This window comes from Agrilus planipennis, unplaced genomic scaffold, assembly GCF_000699045.2.
Source record: "Agrilus planipennis isolate EAB-ADULT unplaced genomic scaffold, Apla_2.0 scaffold28, whole genome shotgun sequence".
NCBI classification, from domain to species: Eukaryota; Metazoa; Arthropoda; class Insecta; order Coleoptera; family Buprestidae; genus Agrilus; species Agrilus planipennis.
Window position 1 is genome coordinate 421,713 of NW_020438897.1, and position 20,112 is coordinate 441,824.

The 20,112-nt window shown below is 33.9% G+C and overlaps 1 protein-coding gene across 4 annotated transcripts in view; it reads right to left on the minus strand.

The window, feature by feature from the left end:
* The window catches only part of LOC108744566 (5-hydroxytryptamine receptor-like), a 305,073-nt gene that overhangs the window by 114,229 nt on the left and 170,732 nt on the right, over positions 1 to 20,112 (minus strand). For all 4 annotated transcript variants that reach the window (XM_018480407.2, XM_018480409.2, XM_018480411.2 and 1 more), the window contains one exon: positions 789 to 843. In XM_018480407.2, coding sequence (XP_018335909.1) covers positions 789 to 843 — 55 coding nt within the window. The remainder of the gene's footprint in view (positions 1 to 788; positions 844 to 20,112) is intronic.

The following is a 20,112-nucleotide window of genomic DNA, read 5'->3' on the forward strand; positions in this document are numbered from 1 at the left end:
CTTGTTTTCGACTCGCACTACTATTCATGATTTAACAAAACTTTTGGCAGGTACTGTATGAAAAAGTATGTTTAATGAACAAGAGTCGAGAGTATAATGAGCTTTTTTCTCCCTACCCACGATTTTGCCAGCGCGCATCCAAGACATTGGAAGGGGCACATCGCTAGAGAAAGTAAATGAAGTATAACAGTCATTGTCAGATACGAAATTAAAATAAAAAATACTTCAAAAATATAATATATTTATAATAGAATGCAGAAGGAAGATGGAAATATCTTCAATATCATCGTCATCGTAAGTTCGTCAGTTCTAAGACTGGTTGGACACGCTATTCGTAAAGTTTTTCCGGGGGGTCACGCAAGACGGAAGAAATAGTGGAAAATCGAAAAGACATAATGGATTTAGGGGATGATATCTTGTGACCGTCTGTCGCATCGATTCAGTCGGTGTACGGAATTACAAACTTCACCTGTCGTACGCCAAATCTAATCGTTATCAACCCTACCAATATTTGGAGTATGCCTATATATGTAATGCAATTTTCCTATGTTTAGTTAAAAATATTCCTTACGTACTTATATACAACGAAATTTTTTGAAGATTTCCCGGAAATTTCTAGGATGTTACAGGTCTATTAGCTTAAATAACATCTGTGTTTTCCAGGATGTGAGCGAAAAAGGATGTATCAGGCTCTTAAGCTAACCGAATCGCTACTACGTAATCAGTACTATACACAGCCTTTGTTCGACATAGGGAGAAATAAAAATCGAACATTCATTTTGTTTTACCTTTTGAGTCGTCTTCTTAACGGGAACGCTGTTGACGTAGGTTGAAGATTCTATTCTGAAACGAGAAAAAAGTGCGTTATTCCTTTGACAACGAAACAGGGATTTAGGCATCTTTATAAGTAATTCATGAATTTTATATTGAAGCCTTGACATAGATATTTAACGCACATCCTTTTTTAGTTTCTTAGTGTAGAAGTAGTCTACAGAAATAGCAGTGCCTTTATTTTCTACACTATTATCTTGCAGTATTTATCTTCTGCAATAGACCGTGTTTCAATAAATAAATAAATAGATAAGTAAATATATCGTGTTATTTAGTATTGAAATCACATTAAAAGTATAAGGAGGTAATTCACTAATAAAGAAAGAAATAAATATTCCCCGTTGTAGGTAAGAATAAACGAAGTAAACAGCTGAATTCCTGAATTTTCAGAGATAAAAATTTCCAGTCTCTCAGAGTCTCTGAAAGCGAGACTCGAGTTTCCGTTTCTCATCGAGTCTCTCTGGTATCGCGGAGATAGACTGTCGAGAGACTGTCAAAAAAACTGTTTAGCGTCTCTGAACGAGAGATTCGAGTCACTCATAGAGAGATCATCATTTCGTATCCAGTCTCTGAACGAGAGACTCGAATCTCTGAACGAGAGACTAGAGTCGCTCATAGAGAGATCCTCATTTCGTATCCAGTCTCTGAACGAGAGACTCGAATCTCTGAACGAGAGACTGGAACCTCTCAATAAGTGGTGTCTCGATAGTCATGGTTAAAATTTTCTAAGTTTAACATATTTCAGAGACCCCAGTCTTTCTACGAGAGACTCGAGTCTCTCAATTTTTCAGTTTTATTCATTCAGTCTCTCTGTGAGAGACCCGAATCACTTAATTAACAATTTTATCGTTCGAGTCTTTCATACAAAGACTGTGAGAGCAAGAACAAATACGCAAGACTAAACGAAAAATTATTACTTCCTGCGGATTAATGAGTTAAACTATTTGAAGCAACTTTAATATCTTCTTTTCTTGGAACAAAACACTAGAACCTCGTAAACACAGATAACTCTGATTCTCAGTTTACTAACGTGTCAAGACCGAATGAACAAGACCAAGATCAGTNAATAAAACTTTACTGCTTGATAAAAAAAGGGATCTACAAGGATGTCCTCGGAGTAAGTGTACTTTGTTCCTATGTCTGGATAACACATGATTGAAATACAGAGACAAACTAATTTTTGTTTCAATATTTTTTACTTCTTTCAAGTACCTTGTGCTATTTTGTTAGCTAAAAGGTCAATTTATGAATTGAAGGAAGGGTAACTCTCACAACTAACGACACTATTTTTTTTAAATTCATGACAAGCTCGCATGTATGATTTAAGACAAATATTGTATTGGATTCATGGCCCGTAAAGATTAATCTTTATATTAACTGTGGAATATTATTAAGGACTAACTCTCTTCTATCTTCATTTCGTCGGTCTCATTCCTACGATTTCTAAAAGGAGGCTGAAGACACCCTTCCGCCCTACCCTTTGGCGTAATCCAGAGGAACTGCCTTTCCACCAGCTTTACTAGCTTTTGGGAATGAAACGCCCAAAAATTTAGAGTTTTTTTCTGTGCTTCTAACACTTGCTTTTCGATTGTTCTCTTACCTAAATGTATATCAATTTGACATTCATAATGATTGTGTACTGACTTTCTACCATCACAATTTAGAAATTTCACTTCTGATCTACTAAAATTCAATACAAAATACACTTTTAATGTCATATTGTCACAATTTATTGTCAGCTAAAATACTACTACTACTTTTCGACTATATTTTAAATAACTCTTTTCAAGTTAATTGGAGTAAAAAGACCTGAAGTAATTTTTGCGGTGATTTTTCGTATATTAATTTCAAAAACATTTGTTAACCTTTTATTTCAGTTAACTTGAAATGGGCTGTTTAAAATACGCCTAAAATGTAGTTGTTGAACTTTGGTTTTTAATAAATTGCGACTGTGTGACACTAAAAAGTACTTTTTTATTATGAATTGTTCACTGACATTTTCCTCAGTTAAATTAAACGCTAAAATGCTAATTTTATTACCCCACCGTACATTAAACGTTTGCAGTAATTCTTCCCACAATAGGTATAATAATTTATTAAACAAAGTTTCTGACGGAACGTAATAAAAAGGAATAGCAGCATGAAAATCAAGGGGGAAGTTATATAATTACCGCAACTCCAATGAGCCTACCGCCATGCAAAGTGTAGTGTTTCATTGGGACTATTTGCAATAAAAAGCAAGAATTCATGAAACAATACACTAAAATGCTGAGACTGTTGTTCTTAAGGCGGATGTATTCTGCTGTCATTCTTGTTTATACATTACACATTTTTCATTTTTTGTGTGAGTTTCACTTTTTTCTAAATGCTAGGAATCTACTTAATACATAAATGTAACAGCAGAAAAGAAAAATGTCTATGATGTGCCTTTTGTTCCTATTGTTTCAGAAGTTACTATAACATTACGTTTAAATTACATTAAAAATTTATAAAATAAAATTTAGGAGAGATGAAGCAGTGATCTAGAATTGTTTCTCCTTCGGTGAGAACATCGGTAGAATTGTTTATCCGACCTTAGGCTAACTACCGTGTTTAAGTACTTTATACTATTTTTTTCGCTAAAAGGTCAATTTATGCGTCGTAGGGAAGGTAAATTCTAAAGTTTTCATAATTCAACTATGGACAATATTTTCTTTAAAAGTCATGGCAAGCTCGCATGTATTACAGAAAATTTCAACATTTATGACAATTATTGTGTAGGTAAATAGAAATAGATGAGCTAGACTAAGACTTAACACGCAAAACCAAGATTAAGGCCAAGCCTAGAAGTGTTTGAGCAAGATCAAGACTGAATAAGCAAGACTGATACCAATGTTAAGGGTAGGATTATTCTGGGTATTAGTCTTGCCTTGCTCATCATTATTCATAGTTGAATTCTTGTGGATAGGTGAATTGGAACAAAAGGGAGGGCCGACAGGGATTAAGCAGGCAAAAATTATTACAAAAAAAATCATTTGACATATAAGAAATTAAGAGCAAATCAGATTCAAAGGTATTTGCGATTGTCTAATTTCTCGCTCTTTTGTTAATGATATTAAACCTAAATATCTATTAAATTGCATGATATTAAAATAACTTCGAAAGTTACATTCAAAGTCACTAAGTGATTAACTGATCGATAGAATATAAAGTTGTCTAAAACGAAAACATGAGAATAAAAACATTTATGATTTTTTTTGCAGTAGGTATCTTTTTTCCACTTCACCCCTGCCCGTCATCATTTTCGTTGCAACTCACGTGTCCGTCCTTCAGGAATTCAATTAAGTTAACGAGGTCTACATTTCTGAAAATTTTTGAACACCATTTTCATGACAATTGAAAAAAAAATAAGGCACTTTCATTCCCTTCTTCCTATTCCAATCAGCTCATACGACCATTATAAGGAGGACGACAATGCGACAGGATTTTTGAATTCAATTATTTCCTAGTTTCATTATTGGAGAAGAAAATTTCGGTTCGATGTCACCATCGTACCGATGTGCTCAATTTGATTTACTGACGCGTTCAGTGAAGCACTGCAAGTATGTTTATACATACATGATCCCTAATGGATCCATTTTCTGGTACAAAATTTACAATATATGCATACCTATATGGCTACTCAAATATTTAAATTCTCGTGTGGGTTGAAACAAAAAAAATGACAAACTTTATTACATACAGGAATTTCTTTTGCTAAGGGAGATATAATTCACTAACATTTACGTTTGTCTACTTATTGCTCTTTTCAAACTTACATTGAAAATACATTTCCTTCTAAAAGCATCTCACTCTCGAATAAACACTGACTGACAATGAGCAACTTTCTACTTAACACGTATCTCGTAAATCAAGAGCATTGAAATAGATGTTTCTTCAAACTAAATTCGACTATTTACTGTTGGTTTTCTTACGTCTTGAAATTTTATTCAATAACGTGTATTCAAATACATTTGTTAACATGAAGAGGACCAAGGACTTCGTATTTTAAAAGGAATAAAGTAAATCCGGATATTCTTATTCATAATATAGAATTAGTTTCGCGAATGAAAATTTTTAAAGGAGAAATTAGGCACTCGAAAATTTTCCTTTTTTTACATTGACGCTTCCAGTCATTTGAATGGATTTCTTATTTATGTAATAAAATAACATAATAATAATAAGAAGTATATTACTATGAATCGTGTGACAACAAAAATTATCAAAGTTAATGCCAGAAAAATTGCAGACGACACATCCCTCTACTCAAATCTCACAAGAAAACTGAACAATATGAACCAAATCGCTTCAAACATACACCAACACAATAAAAAACTGATTTAGCTGATCCAGAATGATCCTCAGTGCTGACGAAATCGAAGCAATCATATTCAAGAAAAACAGAAATAAGTATAAACAATTTCCTTTACAGTAAAGATAATCAACCAATAAATATAATGGAAAAACGAAGTACAGTGGATTTCGGGTATAATAACGACGAAGAGACCACTGTAATTTCGTCGTTATATCCGGAAGTCGTTACAGGCAAAGAGATACAGACACGTATGTAAAGTTTTCAGAATTTTTCAATTTTGGAAATTTTAACAGTAACAGTAAATGTGCATCTAGGAGTCATACTCATTCAAAAGTTTGCTACACACAGTTTGCTACTCAGAATATCACTTTGTAACTGAACCATTTTAACTAATACTATAAACAAGCAGTGTGGTCACCAACTCGCTGACCATCGGTGAGGATGTAAACAAAAAATAAGAAAGCTCTTTGTGTCTTTGGCGGCCGACTCGGGTTGTTATATTTGCATGGGATTACTACGGATTTGTTACAAATGATTCATGAAAAACAGTCGATGAATACAAATCAGTGTATACATAGTGCTGTTGTGTAAAAACAATTACTTGTGAAATAAATAAAATGTCACCAGAAAATAATTTCTATTATTTACAGGAACACCGGTACGTCGTTGTGCAAAATTTGTTTCATTTTGCCGACAGATGAAATTTTCAAATAAGTAGTTGAAAGACAATTTGCAAGCTTCTAACATTTACCTTCTAAAATGTAGCACCTTTACAACTCCTTATCGTTCTGATTAACGGCTTTCGTAAATCACCCTTTACAGTTTGCACATTTATCACGAGTTACAACAAGTTGTTCCGTAGACTTTTTACTTATGCACTCTTACCTTTTTCTTAATAAAATTTAACGAATATAAAAAGAACCTAACAAATGAACATCTATTTCTACTTGTCAGTGTTACAACAAAAGGGTCGGTGCTTTTTTGCGTTAATTAATTTCAAACAGATGAACATGCATGCAGTTTCCTTAAAAAAAATGAGACACCACTAACTTTTCTAATTTTGAATAGTTAAGAGCGGAATTTAATTTTAAAAGCCCTTCAAGGAATGCGTAGTTAAAATTCATGCAATAACAAGTACTTACACACGTCAAAAAAGTAGAGCAACATGAGGAAGATTTACCGTTTTTTCATCGTTGAAAAGGTTATCATTACTGAGAACTTAAAAATAGTTAAAATGTGGTAAAGCTTTAAGCAAAAGTAATTACAGAAAAAACTATGAAAACGTTAAAAAATCGATAGGTAGCGGTAAGAATTTTTAAAAAATTATCGAAAATAAGTTTCCACTTGATACAGATTATTAACTTTTATATTAACCAACAAGAACAGGCCACTACCAGCGTTAGAATTAACCAATTGAAATAAAAAATACAAATAGTATACAGAAATTTCATATCTGGCACCGAAAACTACAACGCTAACACTTTTGCAAAATTGTAAATGAAGAAATCAAACTCAAATATAATAACTATTAGAATAATAGCCATACTGAACTTGCTGCATTTATTTAAGCCACTATTTTCAATTAATCCTAACCCGTAGCAAGTATAAATAGCTGTTATGCTTATTTTTAGGTTTAACGCGGAAATTCTTTTCGTTCTAATGATGACATACCTGCCTAAACGATTTGTAAAGCAGTAGAATAAATTGGATGGAACAATTCCAACGTGTTGCATGCTTTTTGTTCATCAATGAGATAATTCGTCATGTGCCACAACGAGTGCGCCACACAATCAATTACTTTCGTTAAGAAACTAATTGAAAGGTAATTTCAGTATGTGGAATTGGTAGACCAAACAATAGCAATTTTTTTTTGTAAACTGCTTTTTGGTAATAGATATACCTACCACTACACGAGTTTTCTATTACTTGTTGCAATTTTTGTAGGTAAATGACATTTTTTTATTTTACACAAAAATATCTAATTAGAGGCAAATTAGAAGTGCTACCTAAAACAATCGAAATTATTTTAATAAGTTAAGGGGCTTCCCATTCACTACCACAAATCGTTTGCAAAATATTGTACCTAATGACTACCCATTTAAAAAAATTAGTGAAAAGATTAAACGGATAGTTTCACTAAATGTTTAATTAAATTTGACCGTATTGGTCGAAGCAATTTTAACGAGTTTGATTGATTAAACATTTAATTGAAATCACAATAGTTTAACTTGCAGTATAATTAGGGTAATCAGAATTTTGGACAAAAAAAGTGAATTACCTGTTACGCTTGCGTATTTATTTTGGTACCAGTTTTACACTAAGGCGATCAGTAGAGGTATTTTGAAATGACCTAGGCCGCAAAATACGAAAAGATCGGACCTTTATGCATTCACATTATTTTAAAAAGTCAGCGATAATGGCAAGCCGTCCATTTTTTTTTTTGATAAGAAGTAGAAATCCACAAACAGACGGTGTTTTGTAACTGTGCAACCCAAGTTCATGACCCACGAGATTCCATACTACCTCTACTTGTACAGAAGGTCAAAAATCAAATATGCAAAACACTAAAAGCAGTAAAAAACTTTTGAACAACAGTAAGGTAATGTTTGAATGGACGGTACTGTCTTACAAAAGAAAGCGCATATAATGGCTAATATCGCTTATTAAGTTATGCCTAATAAGGTAGCCTTGACAGATCATTAACATTACTATAAAGTAACAGTTTTTGTAGGACATACAGAGGGTAATTTGTGGTTCTCTTTATGCAAATCTAACAAGTAAATATAATTACAGGCAATATTGTCTTTTTATTTAATTTGGAATGCTACACCTATCAATTACTGCGGAGATGAATGTTTTGAAGTTCATTATTGATCATTCTGAATAATCAGTTGTGTTAAGTGTTTGATTGGTTCCAATTAGCTGAATCCTCTCGATAACATTACTTGTTTAATAATTCAGATAGGTATTCAAGAATCATCGGCATAGGCATCTAATTAATTTCATCCCAAAAATGATGTTCCCGGACGAACTGAGTGAGTACTTTTTTTGGGACAATTTCCAAAATAACCGGAATTCAAAGCAGTTTTTATTCATCATCTAAATTTAAAATATGTGACGTCAATTATCTATGTATTTACTTATTTTTTTAGTAGACCTCTACATGTCTTTCTTAAAGAAAAAGATATACAACGTGTAATTATACAACACGCTATTGAAGTGAAACTTGTTCAAACACACAAACATACCGGGATAGGGGTTAAGGAATTGATTTAATGGCATTATTTGTACACTATGAATTTAAATTTTACACTATACACGCCGTAGTTACCTGTAACGAACGTTGCATTGAAGCACGCTCACGGGTCAAGCGATCCCCACTACGAACTCGACTACGTGGGCGAGTAGAGGGGGGACATCCGTTGCATGTTTTCGTTTCATAGCAACTCGCATGAAACGAACTTAATCTACCGTGCGTAAACAAGTTTCACTTCAAAAAAACATTCAATTACGAAATAGTTGATTTAATAGAATCAGTGTTTTTTACTCGATTAGATATATACAACTAAACCAGACAACACTGCGAGGATAAGTAAGCCCGCATTTTAGCTTGGAACGTTGTCGAAATCGTGTCGTTATCGCAATGTGAAAGTGACCTAAACGTAAACCTCCTACGCCGTAAATAATTTGTAACAGTTACGCCCATTGAGGCAATCCGCGAACATCGATCTGTCATCGTGTACCTTTCTCTAAGTGAACGGACTCTATCTAGTTGTTCAACTGAGTCAACGACCCGATAGGCTATAGGTACATGTTATTAGACACGTAAACTGAACTTATATAAGAACAGTGCAAGTTCTTTCAAACAATAATTTATGGAACATCATTAACACGATAATGATTTATTTTTTTTTTGATTTTTCAATTTTTTTTCTATTTTCGTTTTATATTTTTAGTACACGAACCATCGAGCCTTTTGTTTATGTTGGTGTAGATCCCATTTTAATAATCAAACATTTTGCCATAAATAGCATTAAGCTCCAGGCTCACCGGGAGGCCGGGAAGTTTCCTTGTGGGACGGTCGTACTGCGCGATAGTGGAGTGGGCCGATGAACAATCGACCGTTGAAAAAAAGATTATAATTGAAATATATTTTAAAAACAACGTTCGCTTTGGAAATGGGAAGGAATACAAATTAAATTTGAAAAATACAGTTCAGATTAAAAACACTTATAATTGGTACTAAAACAGGAATTATATAGAAAGAAGCATCCCTAGACAAAATTTTTCAGTCTCTCAGTTTTTCAGCGTCTCTGAGAGCGTCTCTCATAGTCTTTTACAGTCTCTCAGTTATTTCCTAGGTGTTTTTATGGATCTCTCAGTCTCTGTACGAGAGACTCGAACGATAAAATTGTTAATTCAGAGATTCGAGTCTCTCACAGCGAGACTGAATGAATAAAACTGAAAAATTGAGAAACTCGAGTCTCTCGTAGGAAGACTGGGATCTCTGAAATATGTTGAACTTAGAAAATTTTAACCATGCTTATCGAGACACCACTTATTGAGAGACTCCAGTATCTCGTTCAGAGATTCGAGTCTCTCGTTCAGAGACTGGATACGAAATGAGGATCTCTCTATGAGCGACTCTAGTCTCTCGTTCAGAGATTCGAGTCTCTCGTTCAGAGACTGGATACGAAATGAGGATCTCTCTGTGAGCGACTCGAGTCTCTCGTTCAGAGACGCTAAACAGCTTTTTTGACAGTTTCTCGACAGTCTCTCTCAGCGACACCAGAGAGACGAAGAGTCGAGTCTCGCTTTCAGAGACTCTGAGAGACTGAATATTTTTATCTCGGGATAAACTTAACCAGAAATAAATGGGACTGAAAATGGTTAGTCAAGTCAATACAAAATATTTGGGTGCAATATACGTATAGCCTCTGCAACCCTGTTAAGGTCTTAGTCAGTTTGCCAAACATGAAATACCACATTTCGTAGTCGTGTTGTATGTACTTGATCTCTACGTTACTGTCTTTAGCTGAGCCATTACAATATCGTTTTGAATTCTAAAACAGTCGCTTTCTGATCTCATTTTATACACTGGCTTCACATGATTGATGTTGAAATATTTCTAGACGAGGTTGTGGAATGAATACTAATATACAACGTCACTTTGCTGTAGTAAATCAAAAATAAGGACCATCTATCGCTCTTGTTTGTTTTTTATTTTAATATCATTACATACGTTTTTTTAGTGATTTAATATTAGTATAATAAAAATCCAATTATTATAATATCATAATTTATATATATGTTAGACTCATATGCCAAATTGCATAAATAGATACTTACTCAGTTTGCGATATGATCATAGTCAAATGAGCAGCTGCCAAAAATATGTCCTATTTCGGAATCTGTTTAAGCTGATTTATCTATATATTTCGCGAACTGAGCAATTCAGACTTGCAGAAATTCTAAATACGAATATACTTAGTACGGTAGATAATCCTTTTTAAGTTCTAATGTATTTCGCCGATTCTGCGATTTAGGAATACTCAGTCCTCAAGTAAAATATGACGTTGTATCCGAGTTTGTTGTCATTATTACCGACATTCGTAGCGTTGGCTTGAATGGGGACTATTAATAATTGACGCTACAACAGAATTGTCGGTACAACCTACAACCGATGCTGTTATAATCGAGTTCTACTTTACTAAAATGTCACAGTATAAGAATGGTATAGGTGACCAAGCGCTCGTACCTTTTGTAACCGTGTTACCAGCATCTTCCCCTACTATATCTACAGTTTTTGGATTTTATATGATCTACCTTCAATGCGATAGTTCCTAATATACATCAGTATAATTTTTAAAACGTTTAATTTAGATGGAGCTTCTTGGAAATAAAAAATATATTATAAGGTTTTCGACAACGATTGAAATGTATAGATTGAACGTTTATTTCAACAACGATCATCAGCCCGAAACTTAATAATACATAAAAGCCTTTATTCTAATAATAATATAATATAAAAATGGAAACGTTTGTTTGAATGCTAGAAACTCAGTGCATGAGAACTGGAAAAGGAAAATTTGTCGTTATTCACTCATTCATTCGATGACTCACTCGTCAAAATTCTACACCACTTCTATATTAGATCATTATGCAAAGGAAAATATGTGAAAACTACAAATTGTCGGAGTAATAGAATTATGTACGTTATTTGATGCTGATTGTATGACTTGTTAAGTTTTAATAAATAATCAGCGATTCATCATGTCATATTTATAATATCAAATAATGTAATTGTATTACATGGAGCTTGGCATCTAGAAAGCCGACAATTACGTTGTCAATTATTTATCTTCTTGAGCTCAATTTAATCCGCCAGAATATATTTTTTTTAAGGAAAATTAAGTTGGATTTAGGATAAGAAAATTGGCTTGGCAATTGACCGAGAAAAAATGGAGGCTAAGTATATATACCGTTAATACAAAAGAAAAAATAAAGACCCCCGCTGTGAAAGGCATCTCATCCGGTCTCGGTGGTTTTCTTTTTTTTGTTGTTGGGGTCGATAATAAACAGAACATTTCGCAAAACCTACCAAGACATCCAATTCCCGCAAGGATTACGAAGTGCGTTCTATTTCAGATGAAAACTTCCCGAAGATGGAGAAAGGGAAAAAATAGGGCCTAAAAAAAAAAGAGACGAAGGCTTTCTAGTTTTGCTCCGGTCGATTGACCGACCATTTTGTAATAACGGGCCTTTCTTCAGGAGGAGAGTTTCTAAGACCCACAATCTAATAAATAAACGCAACTCGTATGTCATTACGGCAACATTAAATAAAGATATTTGTGGGATTCCTTGTGCTGAATCGAAAACGTCCGCGAAGAAATAAAGTATACAATATTCCCTTCGCAGAAATAATTCTTTTACAAACAATAAACCCTAATAAATTAAATTTATTGCACGCTTTCGAACATAAAAGTAGCAACAAAAAGGCAAAATATATTTGCAGCTTCATTCATCTAAATTAAACAAGGATTGAAATAAATTGTTATCGATATACTTCAAACGGATCAAACAGGGATTTAAACTACACAAAGCATGTTTTTAAATTAATAAGAATATGTTACACTCACATTCATTAGGAAGAGTGGATGAATTACGCATATATGGAGATTAGTATAGATTAATGATATGAATTTGCTTAAAATAATGGTTTATTGGTTACCCTAGATTTTCTTTACGACTTGTTATTCACTTAACAGCAATTTCTTTGGATATAAACAGATAAACTTACTGAATCAGCCCAATTTTTAGATCATAAGTCAAGTTTGACAATTCAATATATCGGGTTGTTCGGAAAGTCACTTCGTTTTTTCCCGACAGAAGATTTAATTGTATTCTTTTGCACCCAACTTCACATTTAAGCCGTATAATTTTTATATGCTTTGAGAGCTCATATAGCAAGGCTTGTGTGTGAAAAATTCCATTTTAAATTTAATATGGAGAGCGATAAGCAGCATTTTCGACATATCTTACTGTTTTACTACAAAAAGGGCAAAAATGCTGTTCAAGCCAGAAAGAAATTGACTGATGTGTATGGAGAAGGTGTATTGAGAGTACGCCAGTGCCAGAACTGGTTCGCTAAATTTCGATCAGGCAATTTTGATGTCGAAGATGCACCACGTTCGGGAAGGCCGGTTGAAGCTGATAAAGACGCGATAAAGGCATTAGTTGATGTGAACCGGCAAATAACAACACGTGAGATCGGATTGAGGTTAAATTTATCAAATTCAACAGTTTATGACCACTTGAAACGCCTGGGATTATCCTCGAAGCTCGATGTATGGGTTCCCCATGTTCTCACAGAGAGAAATCTGTGTCGCCGCATCGACGTCTGCGATTCGCTTCTCAAACGTCACGAAAATGATCCGTTTTTGAAGCGCATAGTCACTGGGGACGAAAAAGGGTTGTATACAACAACGTCAAACGCAAAAGGTCATGGAGCAAAAAAGATGAACCGGCTCAAACCATTTCCAAAGCCGATATTCACCAAAAAAAGGTGATGCTGTCTGTTTGGTGGGATTTTAAAGGAATCGTTTATTTTTTGAGCTTTTACCGGATAACACAACGATTAATTCGGAAGTCTACTGTCATCAGCTGGACAAACTGAATGATGCACTTCAACAGAAAAGGTCAGAACTAATCAACAGGAAAGGTGTAGTGTTTCACCAAGACAACGCGAGACCTCACACAAGTTTGGTCACTCGCCAAAAGCTTTTACAGCTTGAATGGAATACAATGCTACACCCACCATATTCTCCAGACTTGGCACCATCGGATTATTATTTGTTCCGGTCACTCCAAAATTTTTTAGACGGTAAAACGTTCACCTCAAATGAGGAGGTCAAAAACCTCCTCGATCAGTTTTTTGCCAGCAAAGACCAAAAATTTTATGAACGTGGAATTATGCTACTACCAGAAAGATGGAAAAAGGTGTTGGACCAGAACGGTCAATATATAATTTAATAAAGTATTTGTTTATTATACGAAACTGTCTTTCATTTCCACAACAAAAAACGAAATGACTTTCCGAACAACCCTATATTTTGGAATCAAAAACTAAAAGTTTACTTCTGTGTGTTTCTTACTTAAACAGAATCTCAAATCTTGTGATTTTCTGCAACGAAATAGTTCATTTTCCAATACAGTTTTATTATAACCGTAGTGTCTCCGACAAAGCCAAAAGAAAGGGTTCTGATTTTATATTTAGACGTATCATTATGTATGATGCTCGTATTTACGTATATGTTCCACCGTAGCGCCTAAACTACTGAGCCGATTTTGATGACATGATGTCATTTGATTCGTCATTATGGTTCGGGTAACATAAACTATATTTTATACGAAAATAATCAATATAATGGATGCTACATCCAAAAAATGTAGAGGTAGGATGTCAAATGAAAGAGTTCATAAATATACAAATGGTAGAATATTAAAACATATCAAACAAGACAAAAAAAAGTATTCAATAGAACTATCAAACCTTCAACATATCAAAAAATTTGTCTCAGTCAATAATACAATGATGGCAATCTACACTTAACTTGTCTTTTACTTTTTAGTTTATTTTATTTTCTTTAGTCGGAATACAACCCTTTTTTGCCCTTCGTCTTTTTTTAAGTTTATTTTACTCTCATTTACGACAAAAAGTGGTAATATGTTTCTACTGTGTTACACTTGTTTTAGAAGGTCCAATTCAGAAACTACTCCTTTGACTCACTTTTAAGTGTTTCTCTGTTAGAAAGGTTAATGCATGACAGATATGATAGAAATAATTCTCAAACCGATCTGCGATGAAAATTTTAGCTACCCTGGGAATCTCATAACAGGTAATACGTTCACCGAATAAAGAAATTACACATTTCTTTGTCAACATTTTTTCTTTTTATGTTGTACGGAAGAAAATGCGTATACTTAATGTTTTTATAGATTTGCAATTGTGCTTCATCAAAAAAAAAAAAAGAATTACGTTTACTTTCATTACTGCCTTTTGCTTGAGAGATTTGGTACACTAAATAGGTAACATTCTTCAAGGCTGATGAAGTAAATAATAACTTGATGTAAAGAAAAACTTTTGAAAGGCTTCGTTCTGAATTCAACACAAGCTATTAATTCAGTTTCTTTCAAAGAGTCCCGAAATAAATTCCATTGGAAAAGTTCAAATTAGCAAATCCTAAATGTAAATGGGCACAGCCTCATTTTATGTAAAATTAATTTGCAATTCGGATCTCGGAGAAAACATACAGGTATATTATACGGTTTTGGCTACTGAATACAATTTTAGTAGGATTTGAAAACTTGTTCCTACGCAAAAGTCATTCACTTAAACTGCATGTAATTTCGACAAAGAACAACTTCATTTCGTATATATTTATAGTAAAGTCAAAGTTTTGTGTTTTTTGTGTGTGTGTGTGCGTGTCTGTGAATGTGTATTTGTGTTCTTTAAGTAGATTACGAGTACTTCCCTCTTTTCTAATTTTCTCCTCATATTTTATCGCCCTTTTTCTTCTTATTTGCCTTGTTTTCTTTGCCTGTTTCTAATTTCTAATTTCTAATAGGTAGGTTGGTGCTGTTTGATCAACCCTGAGGATCCATTTTATGTATTTGTTTTGTACTCCTTCGACTACTTTGTGTTATGACCATCCCCATATTTTCACTCTTTCAGTAATCTTTCTTCCAATACTTTAAATAAACAAATTTTCTTTTCCCAACTTTCCTTGAAATCCCTTTCAGATATGCTCCATACTTTCCCTAAAACTGCAGTTGCGTTTTTTTTCTAAGTTTCTTATTTGCTCTTCGTTTCCGTTGTTCTTCTATATGAAATAGTCTAGGTAGTTTTACTTCTTCAATTTCTTTTCCTTCCCATGTAAATATTATCTTCTTCGTTCTTCTACCACCTCTTCTGCCTCTCATTATCTTCAATTTATCAGTGTTAATCTCTAGGCTTATTCGATGCATCTTCCCATTTTTCTCATCATTTCTGTCAGCCCCTTCCCTTTTAATTGTTCGCCATTAATACTATATCATCCGCGTAAGATACTTTCTTCTTTCCCATGACTACTCCTCCCATTTGAATTTTCCTCATTGTATTTTCGAGATCCGCAAAAGGTAGGTTGAAAAGAGCTGTACTCAAGGGATATCCTTGTCTCACCCCGTTAATTGTGTTAATTTGTTTAGAAATTTCTTTATTGATTCTCACTTTAAATGATGTAGCTTCAGTATTTACCTTAACTTCATATTTATTCATTTTTCATTCGTTATACTTCATATTTGCTTTCTGTTTATCCTGTCAAAGGCTTCCTTCATATCAGCAAAGAATAGGAAGATTTCTCCTTTTTCTTTATGTGAAACCCCGCTTTTTAAATAAACTCAACTTGCCGAATTCCCTTTTTTAATAATAATTAATTGTAACACAAGTATTTGTATGAAATTTTTGAAGTTAGTAACAAATACAATCGTATATTAAAAATCAAAGTCAGTCTATTATGAAGCATTTTTATGAAAAAATATAACCGTACCTTTTACTCAAAACCAATTGATTTTACGAAACAATGTTCAGGAGTGGTTTATGTGAAGAAATCTATAGACTACCATTTGTTTGGAGTATTTTCTCGAAGAGTCGACAGTTTTTGGGATATAATTAACAAAATAAGAATACGCAATACAATAAAGGTATTTTAAGGATATTCCTACGGCATCTAAATAAATATTTCTAATGAATGCCACCGTTATCGGATCGGGTTAATATTACTCGTTGCCAGTTCTAAACTTGGAACAAAGCACAGAAGTACAGTCACTGAATAAGTGAGAAAACTCTATAAGCGAAAAAAATAGTCAGGTCCCGTCATTTTTAGTCTCGGAAACCTCTATTAGTGACAATGTAAGTACAAGTACCTCTTTTAGAGAGAGTAATTTTTCACTTCACCTCTGTAAGTGACAGTTCCTTACTCTAGACCTCTGTAAGCGAGACTTTTTACAGTTAATAGACATCTGCAGCACACTTGTGCGCTTGTTCCTACCTACTCATAGTACTCATCCTCAACATTTGGTTTCAGTTCATAACAATCATTGGAGAATGTACTTTTGACGTAAAAGGATACTCAGAAAAAATTAACTGATTTCTTTAAATAAATAAAATAAGTACATATTTATAGCCAAATGTTTATATACATATGTATTACCTATTCCTTAACGCTCTAGCACCATGTTTATGTTCGATTTTTATTAACCTCTCTAAATGAGAAAACTCTATGAGTGAGAATAATATTCGGGTCCCTTGAATTCTCACTTACCCAGGTTCGACTGTATTTTGTCGTTAGCATTTGCTGGATTTTACCACAGGCCTGACGCTGGAAGCTGGCGAAAATTTTAAAATGGCGTGGATGCGCAGTGGCAAAAGTAGGCAGTTTTAGGTATAACGATTTCAGCCCTCCTTCTTCAGTATTCCTATCAGGGGCGTAGATTAAATATTTAAAAATAGGGATCCGTGAGCAAGTAATAGACATACAAACAGAAGAACTAATTGTTGATGTTGGTGACAGTGATAGAGATTCCCATGATGACAGTGAATGTGAAAACTAACGATAGGTTTATTTTTTCTTTTTGGTAAGTTATGTTTGTACATTATTTTCTAGTACGCTACTGTCCTATCTGTATTAATACTATAATTTACGCCTACTGAAAGCTTATTTGTGTATAGGTTCCAAGTGACTTACCCAAATAGGTCATAAATGGGCAAGTACCTTTGCGACCGCTCGCCAGCTTCCTTCGTCCGACCTGTAGCTATCTGTAAGAACGACGACACCTAATCAAACAATACTCATAAAGAACTAAACACCGAAGTCTCGCCGCACGGATTATTTATTTTATTTCCAATTTACAAAACCCTGAACGTAAGATATCTAGCACGAATTTCAACTGGACATTCGCTTTTGCAGCAGGATGTTTTTCATTAAATAAGATGAACTGCCTCTATTATCTTACCATAAATGATTTAGTGGCGATGTCTGACATGAAAAAGAGGGGTTTCGTATCGCGCACATGTTTAAAGTGAAAAGATACCCGAACGATACTCTCATATAAATCAGGCGGTTCTTGATAACGAACTAATTTACATCGGACGTTCACGTATAAGGTTCGCTGGCTGGACACTATGCAAATTCGTTGTTTGTTGCAAAAAGAAAACCTGGTTGCTAATAAATTCTGATGACAAAGGCTACATACACACGTAGGTACTTTTGACAGATATAGAGTTTCCTCTTTGTCGACTACAAAAACACATGGACTGAGTTGACAAATGCTGGACTTAATACCTGTTCACTTTCCGTGTTTCCAAATATTAAATCAGTGAGTACGCGCATACTCATTACGAGGTTTATTTCGTAAAACTACTACATCTAACTGTACTTATGTACTTATTAAGGAACACTGGTACATATTTACGAAATTGCATTGCATTAATAAATATTTATAAGTAAACTTCATGTTTGCTGTATTAGTGTTTTTTAAAATGGAAAGTAACGCTTCAAATACTCCGATTCGGGTAGAGATAGATTTGGGTGCTTTGTAGGATCATGACTAGAGAAATAATATTGTCGGGTTCGGACTGGAAGCCGTTAGGGACGAAATGGAATAAATTACTGTTTCCATGTTGGCTATCAATAGGTCAGTCAAGTCAGGACCTGATCAGGATAAGTAAGGAATTCCTTAACAGTGCTACGATGCGGCAAACATGTGGTCGGGACCCTCAATGTTCGGTCTTTGTTAATTATATATAGTCATTGTTATATTTTGTAATATTGAGAAGACGTGTTTTAAGTTATGTTTTCTGTTTATATTAGGTTATGATAGAGTTTTGGTTTCTTCTCGGAACTTTTGTTTTTTAAAAAGAACTCAAAACCTTTTAAACAAATTTTATTCCTAAGAAACACTTTTGGACAATTACAGTAGAACGCCGATTATCCGAACTAATTGGGACCGGGGTCGATTCGGATAATCGAAAATTCGGATAATCGGACATAGACTGGTAATAAAGCAAAACATGTAGTGTCTTACCTCTAGCTTTCAACCAAAACAGTTGAAATATATTTGGACTCCAGCGAGTTTCAACTTGTGACAACAAAACAAAACAAAACAAAAATTACATTATGTACTTACTTACAGTGCTTGGTTTTAATTTTTTATATTACGCTTAGGACCGATTCGGATAATTGGCGATTCGGTTAATCGGCGTTCGGATAATCGGCGTTCTACTGTACTTATTAGCAATACCCTATGGGCGGCAGCTAATCAAACATAAAAGTCTTAAAAAGTAAAAGTAAAGTAAAGGTGAAGATGCACCTATATTTATAAATTAAACTAGCTAATGCTGCAATAAGTGTGAAACACGCCATTCCTTGCGTGGCGTGATATCTTGCGATGCGTGGCGTGATTTTGTTATGGGAACATACGTATGTGTTAGCTTGGATAACTGTAGTTGTTAGTTTGTCCAAATTTTATTGTCACGTTTTGAAAGGACTTTATTCATAGGCACGTTTAAGAATCTCGCATCAGCTGGAAATCAATTAACAGGGATGGTTCGCAAATAAGTGCAATTACGTTCATAATCTCTGCAAGCACCCGTCGTGTTGGCGTCTTCAGATTGTGACTTGAATATTTTCAATATTTTCAGAACTGAATGGGCGTTACCATCTCTGTTTATCGAAGGACGTTCTACCCTTGATATATTAATTATTTCCAATCCTGTAAAATTGTACAAAACTTAATCGGCTTGCACTTCTAGTGTGAATGTACTACACTAGAATAGTTCGATGTGACGTGAGTAAAACGACTGATTTTTCACTTAAAAATAATTTAATAAAAAAGAACTAGTACAACTACGATAAGGCGAATGATACATGAAATATAAACTAGTGTAATTAAATAAACGAAGAATTGAATAAGGTAAAAATGAATGTTAGTGAATCAAAGGCTGATGTATGAATTCTTTAAATTTTAAAGTGCCGACAATTTTATAGGTTTAGGGTCGGCAGGCGGTCCCTGCTGTTAGCAAAGATACGGGGGTACAACGCCTCCGAGTGGACTATGTATTTTTCTAATGATAAGGTTGTTGACTCAGAGGGTAGAAATTTATAATACTTAATATTCATGTTTATGATTGTCGGACAATCCGTCGATATCCAAAAATTTCCTAAACGTGCTTAACAATGAAAATAGTTTTGAAAAGATATCATAAACCTAACAATATACTTAGAATAAGAGAAATTTAATTTTATGTACAGAACATCCACTTTTTTTATTTCATTGGCTAAAGGAATTTATTTTTGAATTATGTCAATACGTTTTATTATTATTATCATCACAATTTTATTAACCTAAAG